This window comes from Heptranchias perlo, chromosome 7, assembly GCF_035084215.1.
Source record: "Heptranchias perlo isolate sHepPer1 chromosome 7, sHepPer1.hap1, whole genome shotgun sequence".
Classification (NCBI taxonomy): domain Eukaryota; kingdom Metazoa; phylum Chordata; class Chondrichthyes; order Hexanchiformes; family Hexanchidae; genus Heptranchias; species Heptranchias perlo.
The window spans coordinates 84,487,199-84,505,475 of NC_090331.1; the positions used below are offsets into that span (position 1 = coordinate 84,487,199).

The following is an 18,277-nucleotide window of genomic DNA, read 5'->3' on the forward strand; positions in this document are numbered from 1 at the left end:
TCCATATCCCTTAGTACCCTTGGACAGCAAAAATCTATCGATCTCAGATGTAAAATGATTAATTGAGTTAGCATCTACCGCTTTTTGTGAGAGAGTGTTCCACAGTTCTACCACCCTTTGCATGAAGGAGTGTTTCATGACTTCTCTCCTGAATGGCCTGGCTCTGATTTTAAGGTTATGTCCCCTTGTCCTAGACTCTCTCACCAGCAAAAAAGGTTTCTCTCTATCTACCCTATCAATTCCTTTCAAAATCCTAAAAACCTCAATCAAATCACCCCTTAACCTTTTTTCCAGGGAATACAAGCCTAGTTTATGTAATCTCTCCTCATAATCTAATCCTGGGAGCCCTCTTAACATTTTGGTGAATCTGCGCTGCACTCCTTTCAAGGCCAATATATCCTTTCTAAGGTGCGAACCCAGAACTGTACCCAGTACTCCAGATGTGGTCCAACCAGGGTTTTGTAAAGCTGTAGCAAAACTTCCTTCCCTTTATATTCTGGCCCTTCAGTTATAAAGGTTAGCATTCCATTAGCTTTTTTGATTTTTTTTGTACCTGACCACTACATTTCAATGATCTGTGTACATGGACCCCTAAATCTCTTTGAGCCTCCACTGTTCCTAGCTTTACACCATTTAAAAAATGCTCAGATCAATCCTTTTTGTTCAAAAATAGATGACCTCACACTCACCTGCATTGAATTCCATCTGCCACAATTTTGCCCATTCAATGCCTCTTTGTAATTTTATGCTCCTGTCTACACTACTTACTATGCCATCAATGTTTGTGTAATCGGCAAACTTGGATATATGTTCGTCTGTAGTTTTACCCGATAACAGTTTTGACCAGTTGCTGTTGTCAGTCTCTATCTCATCCCGTTAAAGTTAGCCTTACCAAAATTTAGAATCTTAGTAACTGTCTTATGTTTCTCCTTTTCAAATCTAACATTAAATTTGATCATATTATGATCACTGTTAGTTAATAATCTAACAGTAAGGGAACATTTATCTAAGTCTGGCTCATTACTAAATCTAGTATGGCCTGCCTTCTTGTTGGTTCTAGAACATATTGCTCCAGAAAACGATCTTGAATGTACTCAAGAAATTCACTACTTTTCTGACTTGAGATACTCTGCTCTTCCCAATCTATATGAAAATTAAAGTTCCCCATTAAAACAACTCTGCTTTTGCTACAAGCCTCTCTAATCTCTGAATTCTGCCACTTCATTGCTGGTATCAGGAGGCCTGTAGACAACGCCCATTACAGTTTGAAGTCCTCTCTTATTCCTCCATTTGAACCAGAGTCTCCACTGATAGGTAAGGGAAAACAATGTCCTCAACCTACAGTCTGATCTGCTTTCCCCTCCCCCTGCCATACTAGTTTAAATCCACCCAGCTGCTTTAGTTACCCTTTCTGCAGCTACAATGGTACCTCTCCACTTCAAGTGAAGTCTATCCCTCCTGAATAGCTTTCCTTCCCTGAACTAATCCCAATGTCCTAGGAATCTGAAACCCTCCTTCCTGCACCATCTCTCAAGCCTCACATTAATGAATCGGACCTGTCCTTGTCTAATCGGGAATGGTGGTGGACAATTAAACAACTAACGGGAGGAGGAGGCTCTGTAAACATCCCCATCCTCAATGATGGCAGAGTCCAGCACGTGAGTGCAAAAGACAAAGCTGAAGCGTTTGCAACCATCTTCAGCCAGAAGTGCCGAGTAGATGATCCATCTCGGCCTCCTCCCGATATCCCCACCATTACAGAAGCCAGTCTTCAGTCAATTCCATTCACTCCACGTGATATCAAGAAACGGCTAAGTACACTGGATACAGCAAAGGCTACGGGCCCTGACAACATCCCGGCTACAGTGCTGAAGACTTGTGCCCCAGAACTAGCCGTGCCTGTAGCCAAGCTGTTTCAGTACAGCTACAACACTGGCATCAACCCAACAATGTGGCTCATAAGTGGCAAGTAACATTCACGCCAGGTGTGCCCTGTCCACAAAAAGCAGGACAAATCCAATCCAGCCAATTACCGCCCCATCAGTCTACTCTCAATCATCAGCAAAGTGATGAAAAGTGTCGTCGACAGTGCTATCAAGCGGCACTTACTCACCAATAACCTGCTCACTGATGCTCAGTTTGGGTTCCGCCACAACCACTCGGCTCCAGACCTCATTACAGCCTTGGTTCAAACATGGACAAAAGAGCTGAATTCCAGAGGTGAAGTGAGAGTGACTACTCTTGACATCAAGGCAGCATTTGACCGAGTGTGGCACCAAGGAGCCCTCGTAAAATTGAAGTCAATGGGAATCAGGGGGAAAGCTCTCCAGTGGCTGGAGTCATACCTAGCACAAAGGAAGATGATAGTGGTTGTTGGAGGCCAATCATCTCAGCCCCAGGACATTGCTGCAGGAGTTCCTCAGGGCAGTGTCCTAGGCCCAACCATCTTCAGCTGCTTCATCAATTATCTTCCCTCTATCATAACATCAGAAATAGGGATGTTCGCTGATGACTGCACAGTGTTCAGTTCCATTCGCAATCCCTCAGATAATGAAGCAGTCCGTGCCCGCATGCAGCAAGACCTGGACAACATCCAGGCTTGGGCTCATAAGTGGCAAGTAACATTCGCGCCAGACAAGTGCCAGGCAATGACCATCTCCAACAAGAGTCTAACCACCTACCCTTGACATTCAATGGCATTACCATCGCCGAACCCCCCACCATCAACATCCTGGGGGTCACCATTGATCAGAAATTTAACTGGACCAGCCATATAAAAACCATGGCTACAAGAGCAAGTCAGAGGTTGAGTATTCTGCGGCGAGTGACTCACCTCCTGACTCCCCAAAGCCTTTCCACCGTCTACAAGGCACAAGTCAGGAATGTGATGGAATACTCTCCAATTGCCTGGATGAGTGCAGCTCCAACAACACTCAAGAAGCTCGACACCAAGCAGCCCGCTTGATTGGCACCCCATCCACCACCCTAAACATTCACTCCCTTCACCACCGGCGCACTGTGGCTGCAGTGTGTACCATCCACAGGATGCACTGCATCAACTCGCCAAGGCTTCTTCAACAGCATCTCTCAAACCCGCGACCTCTACCACCTAGAAGGACAAGAGCAGCAGGCATATGGGAACAACACCACCTGCACGTTCCCCTCCAAGTCACACACCATCCCGGCTTGGAAACATATCGCCGTTCCTTCATCGTCGCTGGGTCAAAATCCTGGAACTCCCTGCCTAACAGCACTGTGGGAGAACCTTCACCATACGGACTGCAGCGGTTCAAGAAGGCGGCTCACCACCACCTTCTCAAGGGCAATTAGGGATAGGCAGCAAATGCTGGCCTCGCCAACGACGCCCACATCCCATGAGCGAATAAAAAAAATCCTGAAATTACCACCGTTGAAGTATTGCTCTTGAAGCCTTGACTGCCTCCATAAAACCTCCATATTACTCTTTCCTCAGTCATTAGTTCCTACGTGGATCACGACTTCTGGCTGCTCTCCCTCACTTTCCAAAAGTTTTTCCACCTGCTCCACTATATCCTTCACCTTGGCACCAGGGAGGCAATACACCATTTGATGCTCAATGTCATTTGAGACTGAATATCACAGCTACAGAATAGGCCATCTGTCCCTCTGATAATTAAATCTCCCACCACTGCTACTCGCCTTTTCCCCCCTTTCTTTTTGTCCTCCTGGGTAACCTACTTCCTCCACAGTGCCATGGCATGGTTTATGGGTACCTCCCACTGTTGCCCAAGCAACGTAGCCTTTCAACACCATGTATGTGTACTCCTGTATATCTTGTGGATCCAGAAAGGCCCATATCATACATGCTATACACATATAATTGGCTTTACAATTACATTTGTCATTTTTCTAAATCTAACTGTTCTACCACAGTTTCTAAAACAAAGTAGGTTTTTTTTAATATAGTGGGTGGGAGGGGGTCTGGTGGGAAAAACAAGAGATTGTTGGGCTTTATTGCAAAAAAGGTCTTCTAGCACATCTAACCCATGGTGACACCTTATGCAAATTTCTAGTCTTTAGTTTGCAAATCTCGCTGTATTCAAATTAGCAAATTTGAGTGTTAGGGAAAAATCCCAGCATTCATCCACTCTGAAATGTGTCCATCAAGGGCACAATGCTGTGGTGTGTATTAGAGCAGCACCTGGTGTTAGAACATGGCAAGTGCTGTACTACTTTTACACACAGACATCAGAGATCCAACGTCAGTAGTAAAACCACTTTAAAAGAAGCAGCTTGTGATTAAAATTGGGAAACTGAATATCTGAAATCAAAGAAAATCCTAATATAATTTAACAAGATTTGGGCTCCAATAATTTTCTCCCATTTCTTTTGGAAACGTGTTTGAGAACACACTTGGCAACAATGGATCTCTAAACCTGAGTTTCTTTTAGAACTTCAATAGATCAGGTTCGGTGACATTGCTAATCTAATTATATGCAACTGGATAATTTCTTACCTATCAACGTCAATGGAGGTTCTGTTCACTTCAGAAACAACAGGCACCTTGCTGATAAACTGACCTTCAATTTTCCTTGAAAGATAGAATCCAAATGACAATCTCTACATTACTACAATTGTTACATGAAGAAAGTTTCAACTTTACGATACGAGACTCACAGCTAGTGAACTGTATATGTAAATGTTACATAGTATCCAAATATTGCATTTTACCCAGAGGGTGGTTAGAATGTGGAACTTGCTACAGCTTTCAGATATTCAATTTCCCAATTGTAATCACGAACTACTTCTTTTAAAGTGGTTTTACTAGTGATTTTGGATCTCTGATGTTTGTGTGTCAAAGCAGTACAGCACAAGCCATGTTCTAACACCAGGTGGTGCTCTAATACACACCATGGCGAATAGCATAGATGCATTTAAGGGGAAGGTAGGTAAACACATAAGGGAGAGAGGAATAGAAGGATAAGATGATAGGCTTAGATGAACTAAGGTGAGATGAAGAAAGGTGGGAGGAGGCTGGCGTGGAGCATAAACACAGGCATAGACCAGTTGGGCCGAATGGCCGGTTTCTGTGCTTAAATTCTATGTAATTCTATGTAACTGCAAATATTGAACAATTTTCAAATCGAGCTACTTTCATTTTGAATCTCAAAGGTTGGGAACTCGGCAATCTCGCTGTCTTCCTCATTCAGCTGAAAGCCAGGTGTGAATAGCTGCTTTCTACATCAAGGCAGCATTTGAAACCGAACCAGAGCAAAATTAAGGTCAAAGAGAAAACCCTCCTGTGGCTGGAGTCATACATGACACTAAGGAAGATGGTCCTTGCTGCTGAATGCCAATCATCACAACCCCAGTACCTTGCTGCAGGGGTTCCTCAGGAAAGGGTTGTCGGTCCAACTGCCATAAGGTCAGGAGTGGGGCTGTTAACCAACGATTTGAGTATTTGGCTCCAATCACAACTCCTATAATGAATCAGCCCATGCCAGCCGACAGCGGGACCTGGACAAAACGTAGGCATGGGCTGACCAATGACAGATTACATTTGCATTGCGCAAGTGCCAAGCAATGACCATCGCGAAGAAGAAAAGGCCCAACCACCTTCACCTAATCTTCAATGGCACCCACCATCACCAAGTCAACCAACATTAACGCCTTGGGGGTTAAGATTGATCAGAAACCTAACTGCATCTGCTATATCAACATCATGACTTTGAGAGCAAGGCAGAGGTGGGGTATTCTGCACTGAATGGCTTACCTCCTGACCCCACAAAGCCTCTGTGCCATAGACAGGTTAGAAGTTGAATACTCACCACTCGCCACACCCCTGGATGGGTCCTGCCGCAACAATATTCAAGAAGCTCGACACCATCCAGGGCAGAGCAATTCACTTGATCACCACCCCAGCCATTACATTCAATTTTCACCCCTACATCAACTGTGGATTGTGGCTGTAATAGATAATATTCACAGGATTCACTATAGCAATTCACCAAGGTTACTTTAGCACCAACCTCCCTCCCCCACAACCTCTACTACCAAGGGTAAGAGCAGTAATGTCACAGGATCACCAACACTTACAAGTTCCTCTCTGGATCACAAAACCATTCTGACTTGGATATGTCCACTATCCCTACATCGTCACTGGGCCAAATGTTTTAATTTCCGAACTAACAGCACCGTGGGAACACCATCACCGCAAGAACTGCCGTAGTCCAAAACAGCTGCCTACCATCACCTCCTCAGGGTACCTAGGGATGGGCAATAAAAGTGGCCTTACCAGCATCACCCACATCCACCATATGGTACGATTATCCTGTTAGTGCCAAAATGCTTTGTGTATAGTATCCTCAATAAGGGCCATCAAGCCATAATTCATCTGTCCCTTTGCAGAGAGATTTTAACAATGATGTTTTTTCATGTAGCAATATCTGAGATGAAGGCTAACATAGCTCAGAATTTACCAAAGGAGCCCTTTATCTAGTAAAATAAACTTGAACCTCACTAAGTGACTAACTGGTAATAAAGCATAATACATATTACTCAATTGGATATTCATAACTATACCAGCAGCTCTCCCATGGCATTGCCTAAAGTGAGTCAGAAGTTATATTGTTTTATACTATGTAACATACAATGTATCATCAGGTCACTGATTTATACTGAATAAGTCAAATTCCATGACGCGTGAGTTTTAATAATTCTGTGCATATCTGCATTGAGAAAATCAGTGTACTTAATTACTACAAAAAGTAAAATCAAGATGTTACCAGGACTGGAGAATTTTAGCTATGAGGAAAGATTGGAAAAGCTGGGGTTGTTTTCTTTGGAACAGAGGAGGCTGAGGGGATTTAAATTGATGTGTATGAAATTATGAGAGGCCTAGATAGAGTGGACAGGAAGGACCTATTTCCCTTAGCAGAGAGATCAATAACCAGGGGACATAGATTTAAAGTAATTGGTAGAAGGATTAGAGGGGAGCTGAGGAAAAATGTTTGCACCCAGAAAATGGTAGGGGTCTGGAATTCACAACCTGAAAGGGTGGTGGAGGCACCCTAAGTACTTCGATATGCACTTGAGGTGGCATAACCTAAAAGGCTGGAAAATGGGATATGGCTGGGTAGTTCTTTTTCGACCGGCAGAAACACGATGGGCCGAATGGCCTCCTTCTGTGCCATAAATTTTTCTATGTTTCTACATAGTTAATTTTATCTCTAACTTTTCAAAGCCAAGGACACAGAAAAAGATTTTCTCGGTTCTGAATATGAGAAATCATGTGTAGCAGTCTTGGGGAACCATGTGGGTTAGTAATATTGAGGGTGGAACTGGGGTCAGGGAGCAATGGGAAAGGGATCCCGTGTCAGGTCCGTCAGTGTGTAGCACATTAAGGGGAGGGAAGAAAAAAAGAGGAAAGTCCTGGGATGTGGGAGGAATGGGAGTAGTGTCCCCCTACTTTGCAGGACACATTCAGAGGTAAGAATAACAAACAGATAATGGGCCAGATTTTGCTGTAGCGAGACATCTAACAGCACCTGTCATTAGTTAGACTTGCCCTGCACCCTTCAGCTCAAAAGATTTTTGCCCAATAAGTTGCTGAAAGTGTGAGCTGATAATGGCGCAGTGAGGGAAACAGGGCAAGCAATAGATTTAAGGATTGGGAAACAAACAGCAGAAGGACTGAGAACGAGGGTGAATTCAATGTCAAATCAGGTACAGGAAGAGAAATAAAAAGAGGGAAAGAAAGATTGGATAGAGAGAGAGAGAGAGAAAAAAGCAAATACTCAAACGAGATGGAAAAGAAACCACCTCCACCCAGGTCTGTCATAGGAGCCACTGCAATGATATTGAATATTTCCACCAGACAATGTACATGCTTAAGACTTTTATCAGTGCAATCTCCAAGGCTCATTTCTATCATGTGAAAAGATGTTAATCAAGCAAACTCAACCTGTCCTCAAGATAATCTTGCAGCCTTCAGGCTGTGAGAGCCATGCCCTTTTTCATAGGTTAAATCAATGCTGAGTTACAAGCTGGTGATTCTGGAAATCTGCAGTTCACACAGAAGCTGAAGATCATGTTTTGAAATAGAGCACTGTTCTGAAAAAAAATTAAGTGCTTTGGCACTGAAACTGATATCCTGCATAAAGATTCCACACCATATTCAATTGAAGACAAAAATGAAAACAAGAAAATATTTATAAAACAGCTTGGAAAATGTGAGTGCATTTTTTCAAATTATGAAACAACAGTGATATCATTGCCAGTGGAAGGCTGCACAAGAATTGTGGAATTAACCAAAGAGTGCAATACTCATGGGGGGAAAAACTTGAAGGGGCACAAAAGGAGAGAGAAATAAAGGCACATCATGTTCTGGGCACCACACCTCAGGAAGGATATATTGGTCTTGGAGGGGGTGCAGTGCAGATTCACTAGAATGATGCCAGGCCTTAAAAGGTTAAATTATGAGGACAGGTTGCATAAACTTGGCTTGTATCCCCAAGAGTTTAGAATGCTGAGGGGTGATCTAATCGAAGTGTTTAAATTCAAAGATTGTTCTCAACGGCATATCCAAGGTATAGTAGCCTAGTGACCATGGTATTGGACTAGAAACTCAAATAGTTGAGTGTTCAAATTCCATCATGGCAAGATAGAAAATTGAATTCTGATGATAAAAAAAAATTGATGATTTAATCGCCATCACCAGAAAATGGACATTCTGATCAGAGGAACGCAGATTCACAATTCAGAGGAGGCATGGTGATGGAAAGAATGACTTCACCAATAAGGTGCAGTTCAGCTTTAAATATAAAAATGTTTGAGTAATGTAACCTCCCCCTTAGGCACGAATGTCAAATATTGTACCACTGTTTAATTTGTTCTTGGGATGTGGGCACACTAGCAAGGCAGTATTTATTACCCATTCCAAGGTGCTCTGAGAGCATTGAGTCACCCATATGGTGTGGAACTGAAGACATATCCCTGACTCCCCAAAGCCTTTCCACCATCCACAAGGCACAAGTCAGGAGTGTGATGGAATACTCTCCACTTGCCTGGATGAGTGCAGCTCCAACAACACTCAAGAAGCGCAACACTATCCAGGACAAAGCAGCCCACTTGATTGGCACCCCATCCACCACCCTAAACATTCACTCCCTTCACCACCGGCGCACTGTGGCTGCAGTGTGTACCATCCACAGGATGCACTGCAGCAACTCGCCAAGGCTTCTTCGACAGCACCTCCCAAACCTGCGACCTCTACCACCTAGAAGGACAAGGGCAGCAGGCACATGGGAACAACACCACCTGCACGTTCCCCTCCAAGTCACACACCATCCCGACTTGGAAATATATCGCCGTTCCTTCAACGTCGCTGGGTCAAAATCCTGGAACTCCCTACCTAACAACACTGTGGGAGAACCTGCACCACACAGACTGCAGTGGTTCAAGAAGGCGGCTCACCACCACCTTCTCCTAGGCAATTAGGGATGCCCAAATTCCATGAACGAATTAAAAAAATAAAAGCCTCCAGATCGTTGTAAAAACCAAACTGGTTTATTACTATGCTTCAAGGATGAGATCCGACCACCCCTACTCTCCCTGGCCTACATATGTCTTCAGTTCCACACCATATGGGTGACTCAATGCTCTCAGAGCACCTTGGGATGGGCAATAAATACTGCCTTGCTAATGTGCCCACATCCCAAGAACAAATTAAACAACGGTACAGTATTTGACATTAGTGCCTAAGGGGGAGGTTACATTACTCAACACTTCTACATTTAAAGCTGAACTGCACCTTATTGGTGAAGTCATTCTTTCCATCACCATGCCGCCTCTGAATTGTGAATCCGCGTTCCTCTGATCAGAATGTTCGATGCTCGATATGCCATGACATTTTTATCAGTTACGAATTATGGCTGAATTATGTCATTCAGATGCCTTGGTGTTTTTACAATGATTTATTTTAAATATTTATCTAGGTTTATCAGAATCAAAAAGGAATCAAAATTGCCAACGGTGTCAATATTACCCAACTGTGTAATGAAATACTATATTATAGAGAACAAAATTCAATACTGCACAGAATAGCACAAAAGGTGCAACAGTGGTGACTAAACAGGCCAATTGCAGCATCATCACAATCCCTCCCAAAGTATCTGTCCATACTTTTCTGATGCCAGTTTTTAAACTGAAGCATTAATTTTTTTTTGAGATACCTGCTTGGTCCCATTTCTTTCCAAATATATCTTGGGTCCAATAATCTGCAAAGAAAGAGAATAGTTGCGTAACAAAATATGGTCTAACAGCATTGCTACCCTTGCATATCTGAAGAAAAGAGCCCACAACTTCGAGGAAATTTTAGGCTTGAGGTTTAGGATTTTAAACAGTGCGAGACAGAACACAAACCCATTTAAATACAAGGAGCTGAGTTTATTTTCAAAGTAAGATACATCAACTCAGTAACTCCAATTTTAAAAACAAAAATGAGTCACATTCTAAATTTGAGAGACTTGACAGGCCTGTTGAAGGAACCCAGTCACCTTGCTCAAATTAGCAGTGCAAAGTTTATCTTGATTAAAAGCTGCATGCAACTAAATTATTTTTTGTCTACAATAAAAGCCAAATAGGGAAATAGCCAAATAGGGAAATAGTCAAAAAGCCACAGTGAAACACAGGGAAGTACTGATGGGCAAGCAATAAGGAATGCACCCAATGAATCGAGTTCAAGTTGGACAAATGGCAAGACCATCACGTTCATCATAAAAACAGATTCGACACTGCAATGAAGGGCCAGTGTCTCCACTGCATCAGTGACCCCACTGATGTGTAACACGAGTCTCCAGCAATATTGAATAGCAGTATTTTCTGCCTGACATTAACACTATTCAGTCTTCCTCTGGAATCATGCTGCAGTTGCAAATCTCTAGTCGTCAACTCCAAATATGTAAAAATGAAATTAGCAGGAGCAGGAGTTTGTTAATGCTGCTTTAAATAACTTGTGTTTATATCATATTCACCACATTGGAACACTTTAAAAGTGCAGAGAAGAAAAAAATGGAGAGAGATATAAGCGAATAACATTCATCAACATTTAAATGAATCAAATCTTACAAGAATTGAAAAAAGTTTCTAGCTGGACCATACAGAAATGCTTTCAGTGCAGTGAAATACAGGAACATTCTGTCCGCTGGTAGTCCTCTTCTCCCCGTCCCTCAATATATATTATGTGAGATTTGGAACACTGTTCTCCCTGTTCCCCACCCCACCCAACCCCTGGCAAAAGCAACAGCGGATCTATCTCATAAAATAAGAATGTTACAAAACAATCTCCATGAAATTTAATGTTCCTCACTTAAGCATTCAGTGTGGGAGCGGATGCTGCGCTGAGCACAGGAAGAGGCAAACTGGAATCCACTAAATACTGGAAAGCTGTATATCAGATAGCGACCTGAACGGAACTGCCTTTGTGTCAACTAAGTTTCCTGCATAACAGGAAAACAAGAAAATTTAGTCTTGGCGTCCAGCAGGCAAAAAAAACCAACAAAACAAAACTACTGAAGTTTGCGAAGGATGAGGGGCCAGCCAGGACAGCATTAGAGTAATCGAGTCTGCAGCTGACAAACGCATGAACAATCAGAGGTTGGGGCAGAGGCAGGCGATATTGCAGAGAGAAAGAGAAAAAGAGGGATGGGCTAGGGTCAATGTAGGGACTATAACTTAGAAAAACATCCAAAGGCACTTCACAGAGAAATAATGGACGCTGAGCCAAAGGAGTCTTCAAGAGGTACATACTTGAATGCTTCTAGCACACAATTGGTTTAGCCATCCATCACCAGATCGGGCTGGATGTCAAGCACCATCAGGGCCTTACTCTCCTCTGCCGAAACCACCCACTATTCCAGGATCCTGGTGACCAAAGATAACTCCCAGCACAACAAAACACACAAGGACTTATATCGAGGTTAACTTTTGAAAACTAACTTTCATTTGCATTTTTCAAAATATGCTTGTTATAAAATACATATACAAAAACTCTATTCTCTATGAAGAAATCCATAGAGATATCAATTATCCACATCAAATTGAGGCTGTATTTACATTATAATTGCAGCATCAGTGCAAAGAAACATTGGGATTAGAAATGCTTGGTTAGAAACAAATTAAGAACTTGTGTTTACACAGCGCCTTTCACAAACTCAGGACATCCCAAAGCACTTTGCAGCCAATGAAGTATTTTTTAAAGTGTCACTGTTGTAATGTTTGTTTAGTTATGCCTGATATTACTAATTCTACTTACAAATTAAGCAAAATAATTTCTCTCTTAAAAAAAAAAGTATAAAATTTAAGGAGTAATATTTGTTAATTAATACTCTTGTGTGTACTTTATTAACAACCAGTAAAGTGACAAACCAAGACTGGGGGGAGGTTGGTTTATTGGGCCAGCGAAAAGGATGGGGAGGAAGCAGATGAATGAATGGTCTCCATCATAAAAGCCATTAATCTACAAAATTATGGAGAGGAAAGGCTATAAATGGTCAGTGGGAATGTCCACGATAAGAGAAAATACACATCACTATCTTCATTAAAATCAATTTTTAACCACTCTAAAATAACTCTGATGGCAGTCAGTGCCAAGATACTGTTTTCACAGCCAGAATGTTGTTCATCTTACTGGGCTAAAAAGGAAGAAAAAGTGAAGAGGAGAGAAAAAAAAAAATCACAAGCTTTATTGCTCAACTCTTCTGTTGCAAATTCACCCATAGGTTGGTCATGAAGAGGTTGGATATAGGTCATTTTGTAGCAACATGAAAGTATTTAAAAAAGTATTAGAAAAACGATTAACATGACATTTTATCCAAAAGACTACATTCCCACAGAAAAAAGTATGGTGCTGATAACACTTTGGGTCCATTTGGTCCGACTGCAATATTACTAATATTTACTGAACTGCCCACATGCTGGTCATCTGTTCAGCCAGCAGGTAGCACTGTTGCATACATTAAAAATAACATTTTACAGCCAGTCTCGTCAACACAAGTCCTTTTTAGTCTAAGTAATGAAGAATTAGGACTAACTTGTTTTAAAATCAGAAAGTCAGTGGACAAAAATGAATCACACCAGAACCATACAGCTGAGAGTGTGTTACTGGCTCCTCAATGCCAAAGAACAGCATCACTGGCAGAAAAACAATTCATTTTGTACATGAACATAATCCTGTAAAAATACACTCACCATAATCCTTTTCCAACATCTGCATTTGCAAATAATTTTAAAATACAAGAGAATGTGACATGACATTGATTAATTATTCAAAAGAAGTGGATGTACAAAACACTAGCATTTAACTGTCCATCCACATTTTGAAGGAAATCACATTCCTTACAGTAGGAAAGAGATAATCAGAAAAAAAGTCTTTATGAGGTCACATTATACAGGATGATTTTCTGGTATAATCCTCCATATCAAAATTAAGTGAGTGTGAACCCCTCTCAATTTATCACAAGATCATACCTCAAAGTGGCCACAAGATGGTGCAGATGAACTTAGAAACCATGCCCACGATTAATGCATCCTCAGACAAGGCAAATCCAAACAGTCAATTCAGTGAACACAGAACAAGGTCATAGGAGGGACTTTATATTTTTCAATCGAGCTCTCAAACACACAAACCAGCTTACATCATAGAAGCACATAAGTGCACTATTTAAATTACAAGATACTGCATACAAGACTGAGGCAGCTGTGACAACTGGACAGCCTAACCCAATAGCTTTCACAAATGAATCTCACTTGTAAATACATCTTAAAATGTATCTTAAGCACAAAGTAAGGAGAGTGTGATAGTCAGAGCAATACCCCAAATTATCCCAGCAGGAAAATCAGATAAATTCATAAGTGGCAAAGCGAGTCATGAAGATCTCATGAGTTAAGAAACCAGATATTCCAGATAGTCTAATTACATCACACAATAAAGCGAAAAGCTTAAAATATGCCTTATTTAGGGGATACTTAAATATGCCCTATAACAGACATAATGAATCATTCGTGACTAATGAAAATGATACAGTTAGCTGCATGTTTACCTAAAGTTTTTTCCTCAAATATAACTACCACCTGGTTTAGTGACTTAAATTTTTTTTAATATTCATTCTTGGGATATGGGCATAGCTGGCATGGCTGTCATTTATTGCCCATTTCTAGTTGCCCTCGAGAAGGTGGTGGTGAGCCTTCTTCTTGAACTGCTGCAGTTCGTGTGGTGAAGGTGCGCCCACAGTGCCTTCAGGTAGGAAGTTCCAGAATTCTGACCCGGTGACGATGAAGGAACGGTGATATACATACAATACCGAATACAAGGAGGAAGGGATTTTATTCATCCGTGAGTGCAATACAGAATCAAACTTGACTAATTTGAACAGGTTGGAGCTGACAAACTTTGTTAGAATAAAGCAATGTGAACAGTAATCAATAGTTACTTGCTGCACTTGTGCAGAATTCTCTTCAATAAAGTTGTCCCTGCAATGGTTATGATCCTTTGTATTCTAAATCTGAATGATTTGAAGCTTTACAAAGGTAGATCAGAAGGCCTGACTTGAATCTGTTTCTAACATTAAACAAACCACATACACCCCCTCAGGACGACCTTGAGAGCATACAAGGATTCAGAAGGCTCAATTACTCAATGGTTAAAACATTTTAATGATTTATCCATGCCCTGTCATTTTGAGGTTACACTTTAGAGATACCTTACGACGGAGTCACAAAATGGAAAACATTGTATACATTGAATGTACAACACAGAAATAGGCCATTCGGCCTGACAGGTCCATGCCAGTATTTAAGCTCCATACGAGCCTCCTCCCACCCTCCATCTAACCCCATCAACATATCCTTCTATTCCTTTCTCCCTCATGTGTTCATCTAACTTCCCCTTAAATGCATCTATGCTCCAGAATAAAAGAAGAGGTGACTTCATTAACGTATGTGGCTCCAAGACTGTTTCAGAGGACAATGTACAGAATCAACATGGCTACAAATGCATGTACAAGCAAAATTCCAGCCATACCCTAATCACTTCAGTTAATGGCCCTAATTTCTGAAAACATCTGTGCAGGGAGAAGGTTGTTTATAGCAAACAAATAGGTGGCAGATTTGCATCAACATGTACAAAGTGTAAACTAACAGGGAAATCACTTAATTCAATATAACAAAATGCAGATTTCACAAACATACTTGGAAACAGAAGACAAGAAAGGATCATCAATATTATGCAATACTTCATACACACACCAACAAAAGTACATACATCCACCTAGCATTTGTACATGTTCAAGTGTGTAGTGCTTTAATCAAGGAACCAACTTTATTTCTACAAACAAGGAATTGTATTGTTTGCACAGTTTTCGCTGGTTACATGAAAGTAACATCTCTTGTCCCTCAACTCCTATGCCTCAAATATACCATGGTCAGGTGCTAGAAACATGACATCTTTCCCACATCAGCTGTGACCTGCAGAACCAGCAATCTCATCTTAAAGCTGCATTTTGTCTCCCTGACTGTGCCTCAAGAAAGATCTTCAGCTTTCTCTGCCACATTTAATACAACCAACCTCTCTATCCTTGCCTTCTGTGCTGTGCTGACATGGGCTGAAGGGGTAGCTCACCAGTTGACCTTGGGACTTCCAACTCTGCACACTGGTTTCCTGGCACTCGTGAGGCCACAAGGTTAACGTACCTTTCTGACTGGCAACAGAAGGTTTTGTATCAGTTTCTCACAATACAAGTTGGCACAAATCATCCGCACTGCTCGTTGAATAAAAGGAGGTCACACTCAATGAGACGGGCCCAAAAAGATGCTCTGTGCAAAGTTTGTGGTAGCCTTCAAGACAAACTTATTAGCATATGTACTTGGCATTAGTGCCAAGTTAAATGTGGAGCTCCCTCCAAATTACTACATGTCCAATATAAATTCAAAACTGAAATAAGAACATAAGAAATAGAAGCAGGAGTAAGCCATACGGCCCCTCGAGCCTATTCTGCCATTCAATAAGATCATGACTGATCTTTGGCCTCAACTCCACTTTCCTGCCTGATCCCCATATCCCTTGATGCCCCTAGAGCCCAAAAATCTATCGATCTCAGCCTTGAATATACTCAACCACTCAGCATCCACAGCCCTCTGGGGTAGAGAATTCCAAGGATTCACCATCCTCTAAGTGAAAAAAATTCCTCCTCATCTCATTCTTAAATGGCTGATCCCTTATCCTGAGACTATGACTCCTCGTTCTAGATTCTCTAGCCAGGGGAATCAACCTCACAGCATCTACCCTGTCCAGCCCCCTCAGAATCGCATATGTTTCAATGAGATCACCTCTCATTCTTCTAAACTCCAGAGAGTACAGGCCCTTTCTACTCAACCTCTCCTCATGGTGGGGGTGGGGGGGGGGGGGGGGGGGGGGGGAGTACATACATATAAAAGCAAGGAACAGCTTCTGAAGCTCATCACAGCATTGAAATCCAGGGGTAGAATCAGGTGGGAACAACAACAACCACCTGCATTTATAGAACGCCTTTAACATAGTAAAATGTCCCAAGGTGCTTCACAGGAGCGTTATCAAACAAAATTTGATACCGAGCCACATAAGGAGATATTAGGAAACAAAACCGAAAGCTTGGTCACAACGGTAGTTTTTAAGGAACGTCTTAAAAGGAGGAGAGGTAGAGGATTTCTACTACCTTTTGTGCAAAAAAAGTGCTTCCCAATTTCACTTCTAAGTGGCCTAGCTCTAATTTTATGATGCCCCCTTGTTCGGGATTCCCCCACCAGAGAAAATAGTTTCTCTATCTACCCTATCGAATCCCTTTATCAATTTAAACACCTCGATTAGATCACCCCTCAACCATCTGAACTTAAGGGAATATAAATCAAGTTTATGCAACCCGTCCTCGAAATTTATCGTGCTAAAAATATCACCGAGTATTTAAAAAGTAGTAATCTAGTAAAGGGATTTGGGCTCTGTAGGTCTACTCAATCTTCATTATTGGCTAATGTTGAACTCTGACAAATTTACAATAACTCCCGAGGTATTTATCCAATTGGACTGTATAGTAATCAGTGCTATGTATCCCAAATTGGACTGAATCTTCCAAAAATTGAAAGCTCCTCTGGTTCTCAAAGGGTCAGCAGCAAAAAAAATGTTTAGTTTGCAACACTTGACTGCAACTGGTTTGACTGAACAGTGATTTCTCTCATCACTGCTACATCAGCACATTCTGAATTTGTAATTCTGCCCCAGGTCAGACGCACGGTCTGATAACAGTGTTGCTCAAGTTTAACTGATGCGATCTTTCACATTTACAAACAACAATATCATTGACTGAGATTAGAGTCCTCAGACAACCAAAGCAAATAATAAAAGGAATTGGGTTTGAAACAGGGTTTAGGCTGAGCTAAAGGAAGTATCGTCAGAACTTACAGGTACTTCCATCAGTTTAAAAGAAAAGGGATGTTTGTCATCTGATCCTTCTGCTCACCACAGATGATCTGAACAGTCAGAGATCCCATTCCTACAGGATACTCTCTCAATACAGGAAGAGAAAGAATAATAACAGTTCTGAGATGCAGCTGCACTTCTATTTACACAGGAAATAATACAGCAAAAACATCAGATCAAGATACCAAGGCACTGAAGAGTTTAGGTACACAAAGGGGATACCCACTTGTTTCGAACAAGCTGACAATGTTCAAGGTCATCTTGTTCAACAATGCACCCACCACAATAATTGAAATACATGTTTGTGACTGGATATAGAGAACTCCAAAAACCTTTCTGGGTTCCTGTACTTTTTAAATCAAAATAACAGTCACTTAATTCTCTAGAGACAAGGAAGTCATACCATTTCTCCAGCCTGTCAATGACAAGGTTACGCGGGTCACCAGGATACCCCTCTCCCAAGTCACCAAGACATGAGGCCATTATTATGGAACAAAGGGTTACACTGCTTCAAGTGCTCCCAGGAAGCTTCAGACTCCAAACAAGAACCTCACCAAAATTTGTTCAAGTGGCAGTATCACTCCAAAACCAGATAGTCAGAATTCCTCCCACACTTCTGAGCATCTGGGTGCCCATTTAATTTTAAAAATCACAATGCTGACAAAATAATGGTAGCACCAATGCTGCATGGTACTGAAGTCTTGCGTATCATCAATCTAGAAACAATTACAGTTCTTCATTTAAAACATTTCTCTTTTTAGATGAGCTGAACTTCTGGAAATTGTAGCTCAA

General features: G+C 41.6%; 1 protein-coding gene across 2 annotated transcripts in view; it reads right to left on the reverse strand.

The window, feature by feature from the left end:
- Positions 1 to 18,277, reverse strand: part of LOC137323918 (double-stranded RNA-specific editase 1-like) — a 271,806-nt gene that overhangs the window by 168,717 nt on the left and 84,812 nt on the right. The window contains exon 2 of one of the 2 annotated variants that reach the window (XM_067988003.1): positions 10,212 to 10,256. The exons of the other annotated variant lie outside the window; for it this stretch is intronic. Within the exon in view, the coding sequence (XP_067844104.1) occupies positions 10,212 to 10,256 (45 nt within the window). The remainder of the gene's footprint in view (positions 1 to 10,211; positions 10,257 to 18,277) is intronic. 2 annotated transcript variants of the gene reach the window in all.